Genomic DNA, 19,578 nt, shown 5'->3' on the forward strand with positions numbered 1-19,578 from the left:
GGGGAAGGTATCATGAGTATCACATTTTCTGAGACTATTTTGAGGATTCTGTAACTGTTGCTTTGGAAAAGAGAATTGCAGTTATGTTGGTTTAGTTTAAAGAACAGGCCGGATGTATTCTGCTGTGAAGTACCTTAGATTAGATTTTTTTAGTATCAAAATGATAGTAAAAGGCAAAATGTACTGGTTCTGCATTGTGATTTTCGGCACATTTGCTGGTATGGACTGACTGGTTTTGGCTCTGTTGGAGCGTTGGCTGTTTTTCTTGTTTCCTCTTACAGAATTGCATCTAAAAATATGTTATTTCCTAATATTGATTTCCTTTAAGCAGTTGTACTAATATGTGTGAGGATGTTTTGACGTGTTTGGAAGGGAGAAGGCCTGCAGGATCAAGAACAAAAGCAAGTGGGGTTCATGGGATGCTCCCTATCTAGATGTCTACAGCATAAAAATGTATGGCAGTCCCTCCAGGGTAACACATACGGATCCTGTGCTGGATTTCACTGTCAGCTAGCGACCTTCTACATTACTTTTCAGCTGTATTCTTTGCATCTGTTTACTACTGTTAAGGGGTTTGGAGATCTTCTAAGACACAAGGAACAGCAAATAGAAATGATCAGCATTGTTGTTGGCTTTGCTTCTAGACAGTGTCCGTAGGAATGGTAGAACTTTTTTACAGAGACTGACTGGTGTTTCCTTTGTAGTGGAACTGACAGTTTTTCAAATGGAGCTACGTGTGCTTAGCTTCTGCCTGTTACAGCTGGCATTGTTACCCTCCTCAAAAACAGGTCTATAGAATATATCTTTAAAAAACAAAGCAAAACAGGATTGCAAATAAACTGGGAACGACTCACCCCTGTAATGCCCAAGGTTGTTTGCTCAGCAGCACATGTGTGGGCCAAAGGTCTGAGGGAAATTCATGTTTATCCTGGAAATGCTCAGAAGCGGCAAACAGTTGTTGCTGATAGCAAGCAAGTTATCATTGTGTGTAGTTGAATTTTCTGTGGCCTTTTCTCATGGCTCTTTTCACATTAGTCTTGTCAGGGAATTCTAAAGATCGGTTAGCCTTGCACTTTGCCAGTGGTGCTGCTGGAGCTGGCGTAGTGGTTAAATCTGCTTGCTCTTGGACTGTGGTGATGTCTAGCAGAGTGTGTGAAGAGAGATCATGGCTCATATTTGATTGTCCGTGTTTAGTGTGAAACAGACCTTAGGTGACAATCCTGTTATTTTCTTGGCCAAAGATGCTGAAATAAATTTGGCATATTTTTTTCTTACATAGCCAACTCCTGTAGCTTCTACAATGAATATGGCATAATTGTGCAAGTTCATCCACTCCACTTATTTTTCTGCTGGAGAAGTGTTTGCTACTTATGTAGTGTGGCCCCAGAATGTTGCTGAAAAGGTAGGTTTCTTCTCTTCCCAGCCAAGCTATATTCCCGCATATAGTGGAAGAATACTTCTGTTGTTACCAGATCTAGTCCTAGTAGTAGCTGCAATACTGTTTGGACAACTTTCAGCCTACAGGAACGCAGGGTGTTAAAAATACTTGAAAACAAATAATTGATTCCAGGTTCTGCTGAAGTGAGAATGTGGGGAGGGGTGAAAGATGGGGAAAAAAGTACGTGTGAGGGGAGGCATGTAAAAATTAAGCATGTGTGTATGTGGAGGGGGGAGCAGTATATAGGGGAAAAGAATGCAGTGGGTTTCTTGGCATAGTCTCAAATACAAGTTATTTTGCAAACAGAAAAATCTTGTTCTTAGGTTTTGCAAGCTGGTTGAAATTCTTGGAGTTTGAACATTCCTACTCATAGTAAAATGTAATTGCTGCTTTTTCCACAACTGTGTATATGGAGAAGTTTCTTGTGAATATATGATCAGCGTTTCAGTAACTGCATGGAATATAAAAAAGGCTCTTTAAGTGTCCCAACTGCATGGGCATTTGTACAACTTGGTTCTGCTACAAATACCTTGTTGGAGTGATGTTCTTCCAAGTGATTTGAATGCCTGCGTTTTCAGTTAATTTGAAGGAGTGGCGGGACTATGTGTCAGTACATGTACCCTGTGACACAGCTGCTTTAGTCATTAAGTTTGTGGCTTGAAGAGAAGTCTTGCTTAAACTCTGGATCCTGTTATAGGCGTTTAACCCAGGACTATGATGGTTTTAAGACTGAAAGAATAATTTGAACTGTGCTTTAGTGTGCAAGGGACTTTCAGCTATCGAAGGGTGTGTTTGCTGGCTGCTCGTGTACTCGTTCTCTGAAACATTCATTAGGGATTATGTATCAGGAAGGTACGTGCCTTTTTTACACACGCAGAGTTCTTTAGCCTATTCCTGCAGGGTAACTTTCTGTGGTGCCATGGGCTTATGTTGTCAGCTGGGAGGGCAGCTTAGCTCAGAGTGCCAGTGTTGGTCTGATGTGGGTGAGCTTCCCGCGAGGGCTCTGGTTGATGCGTTTTAGCTGAATGTGATGAACTGCTTTTGTTCACATGATGAATCTGCCAAAGTTGTGTATTACCGTTTCTGTGGTTGTGTGTCTAGTGCAGGAAGTTTCTACCTGTCTTGTTTTTCCCCCTGCAATTTGGAGGGAGAAGGTGGTAAGTCTGGGAAAAAAGGAGCAGGAGGAGTCTCATAAATTTGATGTATGGGCGAAGGAACTATGGCTTGGCTTAGCTTGGGGAGCAGTTGCTCTTCAAATACTGCAGGCCTGTGGGATTAGTTGCTGTAGCATGTTATGTTGCCTGTTGATTCTACCGTGAAATATCTGTCTCTCTTATTGTACATTTTTCATGCCTTTTAATGGTTTAATCATGGTTGTAAATGAAACTGATATACTTCAATGAGGGAAATAGAGGAGTGACATTTCAACCCAAATACTTGTTTTGCGCTGTATTAAAACTCCTGCAGTTTTTTTAAAAATGGCTTTTGGCATTTTATGAACAGTATATGCCTGTTAACAGTTGTAACCTGTCTAACAAAGCAGTGCCTTCAAATAGTGACTGGGGGCACTGCGTTTTCAGGTTGTTTTTTTTGGGAAAAAAAAAATATCTGAGCAACTGTTTCCATGTTTTGCTTGCTTCCACATTTGTTTTCCAAAACACGTACCTAGCAGATGATGTGAAACTCCTGTCGTTTTTCATGATCTTGCAATGGAGATGGCATGTGTAGTGGGGGCACAAGGGCAAGGCCTGCGAATGTGAAGTTTCAATTTGAATTGAGAGATTTTCTATGGCATGCATGGGCAGGAGCCCATCTAATTTCTGTCATGCACTTGCTTACTCAAGCATGTAGAGTGAGCGTGTCCACAAAACACTGATGGCAGCACTAGCTCACCCCACTGTGTTTAGTAGCGTCAGCAGCTGCTTCTTTGCAGCCTGTTCAGCGGTGGGAGCTGGGGTAGCGCTGGGCGAGGCGATGGGCCCGGGCCCTGGTGCGCGGGGGCTGTCGGCAGGAGAGCGAGGTTGCGGTGTGGGGGCGGCAGGGACAGAAAATTCGCTCTTTCTACGCTTGCAGGTAGCTGGGGTTTGCTCGGTCACCCCTGCTTTATTGCAGCTGCCCTTGCTCCCTGGTCCTGATGCTGTTGGAACCTGCGCCTTAGCACAGCACTGCTGCCTGCAGCGGAGAGTAGCTGGGCCGTGCCCAGCTGGCTGGTGGGACTCCGTGGTTTCAGTGAGCCTGGTGCAGCCAAGGAGCTGTGGGCAGGGGCTGGGCTGGAAGGGGCAGGGCCTTGGCTCCCAAGTTCCTTGAAATGGCGTGCTTGTCACTTCTGGGGTTAAACCCACGTTGTTGTAAGAGGATTTCGTGCAGTAACAGGGGCTGCTGTGTTAGACAATCTGAGTGAAAATCCCTTTAACGTTATAACATTGTAACGATAAGTTTATCATAGACCAATTATAAAAATGTCTAATACATGTTTTACAGTATCACTTCATGCTCAGGTCTGTTCATGGGACATGTATTGTTCTTTCTTTTAAATCTGAAGGAATGTATAGCTTGTAAGGGAGAAATTAAAACTGTAAATATTATACAAGTATCGCTTGCTATTTGACATATGAAAAGTGTGAGGTATCTCCTGGTTAAAACCTGAGAATGGTGTCTTGAAATGGAAAACTGTATTTTGAAACATGACTTTGGTACTGTTTCTTGTAAGAAAAATGCTTCCTACCAATGAAAATGAGATCTGCAAAACCTATTTCAAATCTGTATAGGCTGGGCTCTGGACTGTGAGGGGGAAAGGGTTTCTTTTTCCGTGTGACTTTCAGAAAGTCAATAATAAGTGGCCTTTCCAGAACAACAGGTATCTTTGTAGTTCCAGTTTTGCTTTGTAGTAGCTTGCCCTAGTCCTTATGCTGCTTTTGGCTTCTTTTCCAAGCCTCCATCATAATCCACTTCCTAAAAAAGGCTGAACGAATAAAATGAAAATCGCAATCCTTCAAGCGCCAAGCCTCCAGGCAACAGAGATTAATGGTGTACTTGGCCATGGCTTTGCCCTGGTAGCTGGAAAATATAACTGTGGAGTAGCAGATTAGGAGAATCATCAGTCACTTAAAATAGCTGTTAATAACAGGCTGGCAGTGATGGGTATCTTTGTAAAAAGCATCACAAACAAGTTCCCTGCTGACGTAGTTACTGGCCGTATTTTGCTGGGAGAGGGTTTTTTTTTTTTGGAGAAGTCCGGTCCCATGGTTCAGCTCCAGTTCCCGTTAGGAGCCCAAGTGTATGGAGGGACGATCTCTCTGTGCTGATTAGTCTGTGGTGCTCCTGTCCTGTGACTTATTTCTGTTGCGAGAAGCCAAATCCAGGCACAAAGCAGAGGTGGTGCCACCAGTATTCAGTGTCTGTCCCATTGACTACCTTTAGTTATGTTGAAATATTGTGGGGGTTAAGGTGTTCCCATCCTCCCAATTTGTCAGGTTTAAAAAACTGTTGAGACCAAACCAGTGCAGACAATTGAAAATACAGCTCCAATGGAGAGCTCTAGATGTCCACATTGAGATCAAGGGTCTCTGCCTGGAGGTTTTAAACATTTGTTAGACAAGTAGTGACTGTGACTGGTGATTTGGTAGTAAAACTTAATTTAAATATGCATTAGTAGTAGTTTCTTCATTTTGTTCAATCCAGTGAAGCTCTTTGCAAGCAAGTACTGGGAGTGTGAGAGGAAAAGGGTGCAGGGTTTTATCTGTCTAGTCAGGAAGAAGTTTCATAGCGTTTAGCCTCATCACTTTCCAAATTTGCCCCCCTTGTGTGTATGGAGTCTTGCTGACAACACAATGAAGTGCAAAGTCTGCAGCAGCAGCACTGTTATTGGAGAGCAGCAACCTAAATTGTACATTTGTGCTCAATGAAGGCTGCAAAATTGGAGATTACTTACACCACTGACTATTTTATTCTGCCTATATGTGGAAATGGCTTGTTTGTTACCCAGGAAACACTTTCAGTGATGTCTACTCTCGTCTGTCAAAGCTCAGAGCTGGCACTGTTGATGTGTTGCTGTTACTTGTAAAGAAAGGATGACAAAGACGTGGTGCCTTGTTTTGGGTAGAAGATACAGTGGAAAAGGGAAGAATTTAAGGAATGAAGAAAGCTTTAGGAGATAGCAGAGTACCTGAGCTCAGTGCAGACTGTGGTATTTTTTGTATTTGTTTAAATCAAAATGTAATTTACTCAGTGGAAGCCTCTTACTTTGATGAACAGGATTTGCTTTCAAAAAATGTTGAAGGTATTCTCCCTCCTTTGACTTCATTTGTTTTGAGTAAGTGTTTATTCCAAAACTGTAATAAATCGCTGATAATTTTTCTTCTCTGAAGTATATTGTGGAAATCGTATGTTGTCCTTAGACAGTTCCAGGCTATAAGTGAGGAAAAGAATTTCACTGTGGAGTGAGGGAATACTTCCAGGAGCTTGGAGGTTTTCTGGATTTCTTTTGATATGGTTTTCTCATCTTAACTGTAGCTTTCCTTTTGGAAGGGACCAGGGTAGTTTCCTGAGCAATACTGGAGGGAGTTCAGATAGCCGTGAGCAGAAACTGCTCTCAGTTCTCACTGTTGTTTTCACAAGCTAAGAAGCCACAGCCACCTACTAAACTTCTCAAAAATTACCGACGAAAGCAGGAAGGGTTTTAAAATCTGCACCCTACTGCTTTATAGTCTGTAATACCTGGTAAAATGGAAAGCTATTTCTGGTGTATTTTGGTTTGGATTTTAGTAACTCTTCTGGGCTACTTTTGATTACATTAAGTTACAGCCTTTCTTCTTTATGTTCACCCAGCTGTTCCTGCTGAACGCTGGTGAACAGCAGTCAACAAACTGAGGCCTGGTGTCTTCCTGACTGGGCAGGGAGTTCCCATCTCCTTTCGCTTCCTGGAAATGTGTGGGTTTATAAAGCATGTCATCCAAAGGTCTGGTCCAGATCTAGGTCAAGTCGGTAAGGTGTCTTGATGCCTTTTCTGAGGCTTGAGTAGCGCTCAGGATAACTGGAGTCTTTCTTGCCTCAGCTGTTTCGTTCAGGTGTGATGTCATATCAGAGTGAGGTGGGGTGGGGGTAGCTGTGCCCTAGGTCACGCGGAGGGATGTGGTGCTACACTGGTCTCTCTTGAGAGCAGGGGCTCGTGCCGGTCCCTGTTGCACTTTGTGCCTGTGCCTCGCGCATGCAGGTGCAGCTGGGGTCACCGGCGTCTGTGCAATGCAGGCACCATCCACCTGAGCCAAACTTGTGTCTCAGTGAGGTCAGTTAGTTAAACTGGCATCATGTGCTAGGCCTGGAGCTCTAATCTTACAGGATTATCTCCAGTTTGGCCATGAATCCAGAGTTGTAAGGGAGTAAATCTGTCCCTGGAAGCCAGCAGATGCTCATAATTGGCAGTGGGACTTCAGTCATTATCACGTATCTCCGAGAAGTAATTGAGAGAAACCGATCATTAACCTAATTCCAACCAATAGAGCTACAGGACTGATTTATTTGGTTTGTTGGAAGGTGCATGTTTTAATTATGGGGTGTAAGTGGAGCTAAAGAGCATTGTAGTTTTGTGCCAGGATATGAGAGAATTCTGATTATTTTTTTTTTTTTTTCCCAACATTGTTGCTTGGTAGCCTTTTCTTTTAATCTACAGAAATGTAATGTAATGAACTATTAATAGAAGCTAATTTAACACCTGTGCAGTCTGATTGGCTCAGGGAAAACCTAAGCAGTTTATAGTATATATTTAAGTAAGATGAATGGGGAAAAACAGGATTCAAGTAGTAAGAAGCATCTGATTCTGTAATTTACATGAGGAATAGTAATATTATTTTTTTTTGTCTGACTTTTAGCTCATGTAAACATTAGATACTAAGTCATCATAACACAAATCCTGAAAAGCTAAGGCTCCAACAGGAACTGATGCTCGTACAGGTTTACATTCAGCATACTGTATAGCTGAGCTTCTGTTCTCTGCATAGTAATAAGGCAAACCTGCCACAGGATAGAAAGCCAGTAAAATGTCCGTATGTTGGAGTCTCTGAGGTTTTCGTCTCTGACGCTGCAGTCTTAACATTGGGGCCTTATTTTGATATCTAAATGTGGATTCGGGAGCCTGACTTTGGGCATTCAGACCTGAATTGAAAGTAGTGACTGTAGCCCTCATACACCTTCAGTGAGAAGTCCCAGTGAATAAAATGAATCGTACTGTGATCATGGGTGGAGAGAAATGAAGAACTTGTTTTTGTCAGTCCTTGTTTGCAGAGGAAGTTCTTTGTTTTTAATCTCAGTGTTTCATCTGCCAGTATAAGGAGGTAGCAACAGCTAGGAGAGCACCTCCTCACCCTCCCCGTACCTCTTTCCTTTTGCAAGAGGAGGTTTTGCTTGCCACTGAGAAAGCTAAAATGGAACATACAGAAAAACCTAACCTGTTTTTGGCATAATGAGCTCAAACTTGATTAAAATTCTTCTATTAAAACACAGGCGAGTAAGTAGCCATACAGTAATGACTGAAATGTGTCCTCAGTCTGGAAGGCCTCTGTGGAGCACGTAGCACAGCTCAGTGTAGAAGCCAATTCACTTGGACTGCCGCAGTCACGATGAAATTCACACTGGTGCATAGTCTGTATCATATTTGTTGGTTTTGTGCACACTTTTATTTTTAAATGAAGTAATTTGGCTTCTATAACAGAATTCTGACTTTTGAAACATACCTCTTGAACAGTAGGCAAGGTGAACAGCAGCTCTAGTGATCACGTCACAGTGTGCTTGACAAGGGATTTTTATGTTTTGCATGATTTACTCAGCTGAAGCTTAGACACACATGACTTTCTTACTTACATTCCTCATAATGTTTATGATCATCATCTGTAGTAATCTGTCTTGCAGAACCTGGAAACACAGCTTTAGTCTTCTCTGCTGTGATCTTTAGGGCAGATAAGTAGTGAAGTAGTACAAAGGAGTTAGGCTTTTTAATGGGTCTTCGGCTGCTACTTGAAAATACATTTCAGGATTTACCATAGTATCTATCTGAACCAATCCAATCCTTTGCAAGCGCCTGCTGATGGTGTGTGCTGCTGTTGAACTGTGTTGTGAGTAAGGACTTGCAGTGATGTACCTAACAGGATTCAAGATTTTTGTGTTTGATGAGCCTTGAAGACTAGTGACAGGATTCCTGACAAAAGTTCTTTGAAGTCTGGAGAGTTTTAAATAGGTCTGCTTTGAAATACTTTGTTTACAGTGGGGAAAAAACTTATGCAAAATTAGGGGAAAATAGCAGGGGTTATGAGCGCTGGGAAAAGTCTGAGGTCACCTGTTTCCTTTGAGATCATGTTGGATTGGCACTTCTTCTTTTTAAAGAAAGCTGAACAGTTGCATTTTTCATCTGTTGATTTCAACAGGTGTCTGAGATGCCATTGAATGTTTGGGGCGTCTTATGTCAGGTGGCACATCTTTCCACTGTATGTTCCGCTGGCTACGCTGTTTATTCCTGATGCCTCAGTAGGTCTTGCCTCTGGCTGAATTGTCATCAAGATCATGGTCGCATCATGGTATATTGTAGAAGGTGTCACTTAGCTCAGGAGAGGGTATAGTCTAGCTATCCCATAGAAGAACAGGATTATCATTTTCTTGTGCTACTGCTGTCAGTAGTGTGCAGATGGGTGAATTAAACCAAATGAAGTATTTCAATTCCAGAAGCTTTTAGTTGTGTTCGCAGTGTTGAAACAAAGGGTTTCTGATCAAATTTCTGTAAGTGAAATTTGATACATAATTTTTACCCCCCAAGCTTTGAATGAAAAAGTAGAAATAATAAAAATTTCTAAGTTAGGAAATCAGTGCCTCTACTTTCTTAAATTTATGTTTGTTAATGTTAAAAAAACCCAACAACTCATCAGTCTTTCCCAGGACTGAGAACAGAACTGAGGAGAAAATATATCTATTCCCACGTTAGGAATAGCTCAGAAACAGATGCTTTGCAGAGGAAGTACTCTGAGAGATTACAGTTGAATGCACTGTTGCCAAAATTAGAAAATGAAGTTAGTAATGGCCTTTCTAAAAGCGTGGTTGTTTAGATTACAAACTCTTGTGATGACTGCTAAGTTTCTGAAAAAATCTTTGAAAAAGATGCCAAACATATGTAGGGGAAAAAGAAGGAAACACTTTAAACCAAAACCCACCCACACTGTGTGTACTGATTTTATATGTGTATCAATCAAAAGCAAATATTTTACCTGAAGGTTTCACCGTTCGGGGGTTACCTTCATGAGGGCAAGTTAGGGATTGTGGGAGAATTTATTTCTATGAAAGTGGTGAAAACTCGGCTGTTGCACAATACCGATGTAATTTTCTGTTATAAAAAAAGTGTTTTCTCGCAATACATTTGTTTCATTTTGTGTCTCATTACTTCAGTGACATTGAATAAATATTTTCTTAGTGAAAAAAAATTACGTATTGATCTTAACTGATCCATTTGTTAGATATGAATATGAATAAAAGTGATCCTTGTTTTTAGTAAGAATAGCATTGTGAAGGACAGCAGTGTGCTTTGTCCCACTGCTGCAATAAAGCAAGCAGAAAAGCTTTTCTCTTGAGCAAAACTCTATAGCTGAAGCCTTGAAGAGGGTCTGAGTTCCTCTTTGAGCCTTGTGGATCCAACTGCAGTCCCAGCTTTGCCCTCCTTCACACTGTAATGTCAGGGGTCTCTTCTCTCAGATGTTTTGTACCAGGGTCAGGAAACACATGGAGTCTGGTTCAGCATCCATCCATCTGTCCAGCGTACCTGGTGTGTTGCACCTGTCCACACGCTGTTCTCACACCCTCATTTTTTCAGCTGAGTTTCTTGTTTCTTCCATGAACTGCGGCATGCTGGTTGTTAGTAGTTTCAGGTAGCCTCTTGAGAGGCAGTTGTGCTTAGTGTGTGTGTGATGCTTCAAAGAAACATTGACAATCTAAGAATTCTTTTGGCTGAGGACCCTTGTTTTGCAAGTAAATATGTCTACTGGTGATTTTGTGACAATACCCATGGGTGACAGTTGATACAGGAAGAAAATTTGCTTTATTCAGTTTTTAAAATAATCTTCGCGTTTGGGTACCAGAACAGTGTCTAAGGGGGTCTCCTTGGAGCGGCCTCTTTATAGCAGAAATTAAGTCCTTTGTGGGAATGGCCTGTTCTTGAGAGATTTGTTGGGAGGAAAACGTTTTCAGCTTGAAAATGTAGTATCTGGCCAAAGGAGTAGAGAGGGGGAGTGCATGTTTGCACAGAGCCTGGAATAGTTCAGTGAACACTTGCGTGGGCCGGGAGAGATCTTGCTTTGCTTCATGGGTCGGAGATGTTAAGGTGCCCGTAAATTCACGCAAACAGTGGCACAGGACTGGCATAAAACCAGAAGAGAGCCTGAAAGCATTTGTATTCACTGTTTTGGGGGTTTGTGGTCATTTTAGTAACAACACTTTCCCACCCGTGCCAACAATTTCTAGTAAGGCAAAAAATACCCCACTTGTCTCCCTGATAGAAGGATGGTTTTTGCAAACCTGTCAGACACCTACTTTTAAAAAACTTTTTATGAATCAATCTGAGTGAACGTTGCAACAATAACAGCAGTAATAATAATACTGGTTTGCAGGTCCGACAATTGCAGAACTATTCCTACTTTACAGCCCTGCCCCTTTTGTTGTCTTTTAAGGAGCAGTGCTGTGATGTAGCTCTTCATCCATCTTCCAATGTTTTGCATGACAAACCTCCAGCAACATGGTGAAAACACTTCCTGATTTTGTTGTCTTCTTCTTTTCTAATATTCCCTCTATAGATCCCTTGAAATTATTTCTCTTTCCCTGCAGACTGCTGGTTGGAGCTCCTCGGGAAAAGGCCTTTCCATCCCAACAAGCCAACAGGACAGGAGGGTTGTACAGCTGTGACATCGCATCTCCAAATACACGCTGCACACGTGTCATATTTGATGAGGACAGTAAGTTCTTCAGTGCTTTTGTTTTGGATTGAGACAGTTGTCTGATTTTTCTTACTTGGTATGGTCCTTTCCAGAGGCAGTGAGTGCATCAGACAGTTGCTTTGGTGGATTTATACATAACTTTTTTTGCTTCAGAATATGTTGTAGCTTAATTGCTAAGATAGCATGAGATGCTTAAATCGTGGTAGATTTGGATGTTCTTACTCTTTTGTAAATTGACGTGACATGAATATGCTACAAGTGTTTAATGAAATGGATGTTGTTGGTGATAAAATGTACAGACACTGCCACCTGCAGACTCTCCCGTGTGCTGTATGAAGTGCCTGTCCTGATGGGGACTTTAAAAAAGAAAAAAAAAAAGAAAAAGAAAAGTAGTTAACTGTTAATATTTGAAGCTCTATTATGATACTCTGCAGCTGACCCAAAGATGGAGAGTAAAGAAGACCAGTGGATGGGTGTGACTGTCCAGAGTCAGGGGCCAGGAGGAAATGTGGTGGTAAGTCTAAAGGACTAACTTGTAAAAACATTTTGGGTCTATGGTAAATGTTCTGAATGGTCTGTGTTTCTATACAGCTTTCTGAAAGGTAACTCTCCTGGGATTTCTTGTAAGGACTTAAATGTCTCCCGAGCAAAGACAGACACTGGAGACTGTAAAAGCTTAAATTTGTTTTTCTAATTATGAGTTAGCCTTTCTTTATAACCTTTGTAACAGTCTAGGATGGACAGTTCATTTTCAGGGTGTCCACTTTTTTTTTTTCTGTGATACACACTTTTCTTTTAAATACCACTGGCTACAGAAATTGGGGAAAAATAGTGTGATAAGGCTGTAAAAGTTGTGGGCTATGATCAGTGTGTTTTCCAGGACGATGAGCCTTGCTTTAACTTTCATCAGGGACTTTGGCTCAGCTGCTCCTATGAATTAACGCGGCCATTGCACTGTAGTAGGACTACTAGCTTTTCTTTATCTTATGCAATACAGAGGTATTCTTTATTTTATACAATACACAGAGAAAAAGCTTTCAGGGGTTACCAGAGAATGTTACATTCTTAGCTCTTTCTCAGTTAAATAAACCTCTTGTGGTGCTGCAGGATACCAGCTATATCATACAATGGGTGTGCAGTGAAGCTTCCCCATCTAATTGTGTTCTTGCAGGTTAACGTCCTGCTTCCAAAACTGGAGGTAGGTATGTGAATTCAGGGTGTGAATCTGGAGTTACTTAAGGATGTAGAGGCAGTAATAACTTGCTTCAGTCTGCCTCAGAACCCGAAGCGGGGAAGAGCAGACAGAGAGAGTCCTGTTCATTGAATAATTAATCATCAACTAATGCTGTCTTGTCTTTCCTGAGAAGTAAGTGATAGGAGGGAAATACACTTAGTAGATGAGGTGTGGGCAGCCCGAAGGTCACTGTGCAGTGGGGCAGCACTGCAGTGCTCAAAGTGTGGAGCAGCTGGGTGTGTGCTTAATGTTTAAGCCTTGATAGGAACCATAGAACAGGTATGTCAGCTGAGAAACCTGGTTTGTGTGTGCTCTTCACACACCTACTACATCTGGTTCTGCAAAAAAACACCGCTGGCAGAGGGATTCGATTGTTCCACCTCTTTTTACAGTGGTTTGGCGATTACACCACTTAACCCACTGGCTATTCATCCTTTGTGTTAAATATTTGATAAGAATTCTGTTCCCAGGGAGCAGTCTAAAAGGTTAAGGAACCTCAATGCTGCTGCCCTGTCCCAGTGACAGTAAGTGGAACATACAACTTAGGAAGCAATAACAACTTCCCTGCCCGTCACTGGAAGAGAATTTGGCATCTGCTTTGTGGCACTTTTCTGGAAGGGGTAAGTTCTGATTAGTCTCGGGTGGATGACAGTTGAACCAGCTCCTCATGCCCTGCACAGGCATGTAAGTCATTTCACTTTGACAGCTGTGGGGAAGCACAGCCATTTCTTTCTTTCGGAGAGAGAGGTTGATTCTCACTTCTTGAGAGAGAGGTGTCAGGGAAGGCTTTAGGGCTAAAAACCCTAAATCCCACAGAGAAGAGGGATTTAACCATGTGGCCTTCCTTGACCGTGAAGCTGCTTGCTCTGACTTGTATCCACGGACGCCCAACTTTTCCCATATGTCACCCGTAGGGAACGGTGGCCTCTCTGCATTGCAATATGGATGTGTCTACTAGGTGATTCACAGCATTGCTGGTGTGAAGTACTGCTAAAGGAGACCAGCCTTCTCTGATGACTTGCATTCAAACATACAGAAATCATCACTTACTATTTCTTCTGTCTTGCAGACATGTGCACATCGCTATGAGAAAAGGCAGTATGTAAACACAGTGCAGGAAACCCGGGATATCATTGGAAGGTGCTATGTGCTGAGCCAGGATCTCACTATTAAAGATGATATGGATAATGGAGTATGGAGTTTTTGTGATGGTCGTTTAAGAGGCCATGAGAAGTTTGGTTCCTGTCAGCAAGGTGTTGCTGCTACTTTTACTAGAGACTATCATTATATTGTGTTTGGTGCCCCAGGCACTTACAATTGGAAAGGTACGACCTGGCTTCCTTCCTGCCTACCCTTCCCATTTCCTCCGAGATTGCCCACAAGGGTTGCATCCTAAGTTTGTTTTTTTTTTTTTTTTGGAGGGGGGAGGGCATAATAGGGATCTAATGATTTTACCCTGTTTTCACATAATGCTATGCTCCTGTATCAAAAGTGTTTACTGAAGTTCCTTTACATATCTTTGAGGGATATTTATCTCTATTTATGAATAGAGACTTGCACATATGTACAGCAAACTTTTCCCTTATTAGTCTTAATCTTATGATGCGATTGAGCACTTGCTTTGAGACTTCCACACTGGAACAAGTTACTAAATTTTAAAGTTACTTGACCAACCTTTTTTCCTGCGTTTGAGCAAATGCTAGATAGCTGCACCGAGATCTTTGTTTATCCTCCAGTATTCGCCACTTCATTCTTTGTGAAGCCTGTGGAAAGTAGTGCTTCCTCAATTAAATACAGGATTGAGGAAGATAATTGAACAAAGCAATACTACATGAATGTCTAGCTAAATCCATGGATATCCATGTAAAATTCCATGGATAATCTGTCTGTCTAAGAGCCAAGTACTCTGTATCATCTAGGAGCTATTCCAAAACTTAAGAGAAAAAACCCATAGATTTTCTGTTTGTTTATTGAGAAGCATCTAAATGGCCAGCTCTGTCTCTGGTTCCTAAAGTGATTTTTCCCGTCACACTTCATTACACCAACAGCTGTAAATACTTCCCTCTTTAGAACATCTGATCCTCGAACCATTACCGTTTTTTTCCCCTCATACACCTGTGCCTTCTATATGAACCATGCAAAATCTTTGAGTTAAGCTCTGGCACAAGGTGTACTTTAGTGAAAACTTAATCTTCCACATATCTGTCAACAAAATCTGACCAAGCTGAAACAGCATATTGAGTTCAGACGCTGTTCTCCTTTAATTGCAGAGAAGTGCTCTGACAGTCTATCAGTCGTAAAGAGTATTCTTTCATACGGTGGAAAAACATGTTTGTGTTTGCCAAAATGTTATAAATATGCCCGTTGATAAAAGGGAAGCACACATTTTGTTGAACAATAGCTCTTGTCCCCTTAAATAATGTTTTCTAAATATGTCACCGGTGTTTGTCATAGCTGAACAGTAAATTGTGGGGTTTTTGTATTCCTGTGTACTTGCCTCCCTTTTGAGAGAGGCTTCATGAGGTTAAGAATTGTGGGATGAGGGTGGTTCCTGACCAAGTTGGTCTCATGTTTTTGTTGAGAAGTTTCTTAGTATCCCATGTTTTCCAGATCATTGCATGGCCTCTCTGTAAAGCAGCGTGAGATTCTGGCATGCAGATAGAACTTAGAAATCCATTGCCTTTTGAAAACACCTTCACCCAGTGCCCTGTTTTGTGTTTGTCCCATTTAAACAGCAGTCACTAGCTCGTTCATCATAATTAATGTCAGTTTGGAACCATTTATCTGTTATTTTTCTCCCTTGCCATTCATTTGCTTTTATTTTATCATTTCATTTCTTCAGGGGTGGTTCGTGCAGAGCAAAAGAATCAGACATTTTATGATCTGGGTATCTTTGATGATGGGCCTTACGAAGTTGGTGATGAGAGCCGCCAAGATAAGAATCTAGTTCCTGTTCCAGCTAACAGTTACTTAGGTAGGATCAAGCACATGTGGTAAATCTCTTCAGGCTTCTTAAACGTTTGTGAACCCAGCCTGGTGCAGCGATACGGAGTGGGAGCAGAAAATCCTTCGTTTGTGGACCCTGTAACATGTTAACCTTTTCGAATAATTCGCATCTCCCTCCACGTTTATGGGCCAGTTTTAAGTGCAAGATGATACTCTGCTGAGGTCCTAGAAGAGTTGCTAATGTCATGAGCGATTGGAGAGCTGTGATGAGGACCTACAGATTCTCAGGGAGCGATTATAATCGCTCTAATGGTTAGTACAGTGTATGGATCTGTAGCCCTTAGTCACAAGGGCTCTGCCGTGCGGTATCAGAAGGTTTATCACAATTTGGGTTTCTGGATGTAACTCTTAAGACTGCAGTTTCTTTCTCCTGGTAGGTGAGTGCAATTTTCTTATCCTTCAAGTTTTCAAAACTCCAGTGGCACTTTTTGACAGGCCTTTAAAATACCATAGTATGACTAGTGTTTATACTTTAAACATGTGTGTATTGCAGGAGATCTTTTGCACTTTGTGCACGCATGGAAGCCAAAACATGTCCTTAAGTCAGTGGATGTCACTGTACACCACTGAGATATGTTGGTGCAGAGAAAAGGCTATGCTGCGTTTTTGGAAAAGCCTGAAGTGTAAAGAACCTTTCTGTTGCAGTGCAGATTTCTGTGGTGTATTCATCCACTGCTTTTGGCATGTGCAACAAATACACTTATGGTAACTTGGAACTGGAATGTCAGTGTGAGTGACAGAAAGCTGAACAGATGGGAAGGGCATTGCTAATACAAAAAGTAAAAGCAAGTCAAGAAAGGAGCAAACGTAGAGCTACATATCTGTTAGAAGAAATAGAACACAAACTTCTGTTAAATATCAGCAGTAATCACTGGGGGTAACCAAAAAAAAAAGTCACAAGAGCTTATGTTAGAAAGACAGACAAACTGATGGCCTCTTGTGGTGAAATAAGAATTGGTGAGGAGTGCTGAGGAGGTGTCTTTTGCTGTGAACAAAGGAATACTGACTTTTTGCAGTTTCATAACAAATGCATTAGTTTCCTAAATGTCAATGCTGCCTTTGATTTGTCAGAATCAAAACCACTTCCACACAAGCCTGCTGTTCACTGGTGTTGCTGTTCCCTCTGTGTAGGTGCTAAATAACCGTGGTTGTAGCTGTTTGCTTAACTACTCTTTTTTTTCTCTTCAATCTTTCACTTTTTCTGTTCAATCTTTCACTCGTGTTTACAGGTCTTCTGTTTTTGGCAGCTGTATCTGATACTCACCCAGATCAGTTTGTGTACAAAACATTGCCTCCCGGCATACAGGTGGACAAATCGGTGGATGTAATGATGAATAGCTACTTAGGTTTGTGACCACTTGAGGTGGCAGCATCCGGTCAGACATAATCTCCAGACCTTTGACATGATCCTTTCCCCTCCATCCCCCCTCATCTCAAATACGCTGCAAGTAAAAGCATGTAAAACCAGGAATTTGGATGAAGAGGAGCTTGAAAAATAACATGGCTTCAGAGAAACGCCGATTTGTCATGCATTTCTCTGAACCCTCTCATCCCTCACCCAGATGGGACTCTGAATTTTTCTGAAACTGTCTCATTGTGAATTGCTGTAATTGAGAATTTTCATAGTAGTGGTGAAGAGTTTCAGATGGGAGATTTCTGTCTGCTGGCTACTATCTTTCTTCTTGCAATGTGTGTTAATTTTTCTCCTTTGGCCTCTACTGGATACATTGGTATAGGCAGTATGTTCTTCTAACTCAGTTTTTCATATGTTGTAAAATGTATTGACTTTTATAAAGAACACGTAAGACTAAATTAATTTGAATATGACCTTCAGGGCTGCATTAAATCAAAATTGCGAATTCCACCATTACTGTGTATGGTGATTCTCAAATACCGTGTACATCGTTCACATAGAAGACACTGCTTGTGCGGTACATGTTGCATGTTTGCAATGGACTGATACTGGTTTGTACTTGGGAAGTTTTAGAATAATTTTGCCAGAGGTGAAATACTTGAGCTATATTCAAGTGGTAAAATGGCATCATTTCTAAGCTGGTATGTTCAAAAATGATCTTGTATTTGGTGTCCATGAAGAGTAGATCTGAGTGAGCGGTTTTGTGGGGGAAATACTTAAATGTAGTGTATGGAGGAGTGTAGGCTTGTAAACGTGCATCCACCAGTCCGAACAGAAAAGGAGAATTCCCAGTATGTCATAGTCTGTTTCAGACAAAACTTCTATTCAATATACCACTTTAATATAGTAGGGGAATTGAGTTTTCCTGTTAACAATACAAGCTGTTAGTTTGTTTGTTTATATTTTATTTCTTTCTCTGTTAAAGGTTTCTCACTGGACTCTGGTAAAGGAATTGTCTCCCAGGATGAGATGACTTTTGTGTCCGGTGCCCCAAGAGCCAACCACAGCGGAGCAGTTGTTCTACTGAAAAAAGAGAAGAATCAGAGAGCACTTTCACTCGAGCACATGTTTGAAGGAGAAGGGCTGGCCTCCTCTTTTGGCTACGACGTTGCTGTCGTGGATCTCAACAATGACGGGTATGGCCTTGGTTAACTCCTGCTGCCTACAGAATGATGGATGGCAATCCAGCTTATTTCTGCTTTGGTCTTTCACAGTAGAAATACAAGGGATGCCAAATCCCATCCTCCGTGTTTTGCTGGAGGAAATGGCGAGCATCCCAGAGAACCAGTCAGGACACAGTCTACATTTCTAATTATAAAAGAGAGTTTTATTTAAATTTAAACAATTAGTGTAAACAAAGAAGAAACAAATCTCATACCCAAAGGAGGCCTCAGAAGATCTGTGCATGTCACAAAGGGAACATAATCAGCTTTTAGTATCAGTGGAGCTGTTTTTGCTCAACTGCTTCAATGTACTTTTCCATCTTTGTTCAGCAGCTCTCTGGCTAGTTGACCTTGAGACCACGCTCTGATCAGTCATTGTTCACAGCACTGCTTTTTTTCCCTTTAATTCTAAGATGGCAGGACATTGTTGTTGGAGCCCCGCAGTATTTTGACAGAAGTGGAGACATCGGTGGTGCTGTGTATATCTACATTAACCGGCAAGGCAAGTGGGAAGGAGTAAAACCTATTCGCTTAAATGGAACCACTGACTCCATGTTTGGTCTTGCTGTTGAAAATGTTGGGGACATCAATCAGGACGGATATCCAGGTGAGGGAGGAGCAATTACACTAAGAATGTATGTGACTTCTCTGCTAATGCCACACTTGGAACATCTTACCCTTATCATGACTGCAAGCTGCAGAAAGAGTAAGAATGATGTTGCAACTTGCTTTCAACAGATATCGCAGTTGGGGCTCCATATGATGGTTTTGGCAAAGTGTACGTTTATCACGGATCCAAGAATGGAATAAATACAAAGCCAGCACAGGTACTGAAATAACCTTTGCTATGTATAATTATTCTTGCACAATATTAAAGGAATGGCAGGGATATCAGTCTTCTCCCTTTCCATTACTATTAGTGGGGTCGTGGGTATGCAGGAAAGTCACAGGACCCTTGAAAGACTGCACTGCTGACCAGAAAGATGAGGAATTCTTGATTCGAATATGCATTTTTCTTTCTGGGGCAATCTTTTGGCACCAATAATGTGTAGAGAAGGAAAAATGCATGCAGATGTGTAACTTTTGGTTTTCTGAAATAAATTTGGGGGTTTGGAAATAATTAGTTGCTTAATTTTCTCTTTTTGAATAATTCGCATCTCCTACTACTTCACTCTTTTATTTAAAGATGTTTATGCCTTTTTTTCTTGAGGACCACTGTGCTCAGTTTGCAAGGTGAGAATGGAGCTTCCTAGAATACTGTTAGAATGCTTCTTCAGTTTCAAGTGCCTATACTGCATAAATGCTGTCAATAAAGATAAGCTAGGCAACCGTTCTATGCAAAACAGTCAATTCTGGCACTT

The 19,578-nt window shown here is 41.5% G+C and overlaps 1 protein-coding gene across 5 annotated transcripts in view; it reads left to right on the forward strand.

Annotated features, from left to right (window-relative positions):
* The window catches only part of ITGA6 (integrin subunit alpha 6), a 43,402-nt gene that overhangs the window by 8,740 nt on the left and 15,084 nt on the right, over nt 1-19,578 (forward strand). For 2 of the 5 annotated variants that reach the window (XM_086465861.1, XM_086465862.1), the window contains exons 1-6: nt 11,855-11,914; nt 13,704-13,959; nt 15,477-15,608; nt 17,980-18,190; nt 18,631-18,824; nt 18,956-19,052. In XM_086465861.1, the coding sequence (XP_086321987.1) occupies nt 11,870-11,914; nt 13,704-13,959; nt 15,477-15,608; nt 17,980-18,190; nt 18,631-18,824; nt 18,956-19,052 (935 nt within the window). In that variant the 5' untranslated portion in view covers nt 11,855-11,869. Of the gene's footprint in view, nt 1-11,290; nt 11,419-11,834; nt 11,915-13,703; nt 13,960-15,476; nt 15,609-16,869; nt 16,987-17,979; nt 18,191-18,630; nt 18,825-18,955; nt 19,053-19,578 lie in introns of those variants that run through there. The other 3 variants (XM_086465858.1, XM_086465859.1, XM_086465860.1) reach the window with 3 other exon arrangements.

Source organism: Leptosomus discolor, chromosome 5 (assembly GCF_034619465.1).
Source record: "Leptosomus discolor isolate bLepDis1 chromosome 5, bLepDis1.hap2, whole genome shotgun sequence".
In the NCBI taxonomy this organism is placed as follows: domain Eukaryota; kingdom Metazoa; phylum Chordata; class Aves; order Leptosomiformes; family Leptosomidae; genus Leptosomus; species Leptosomus discolor.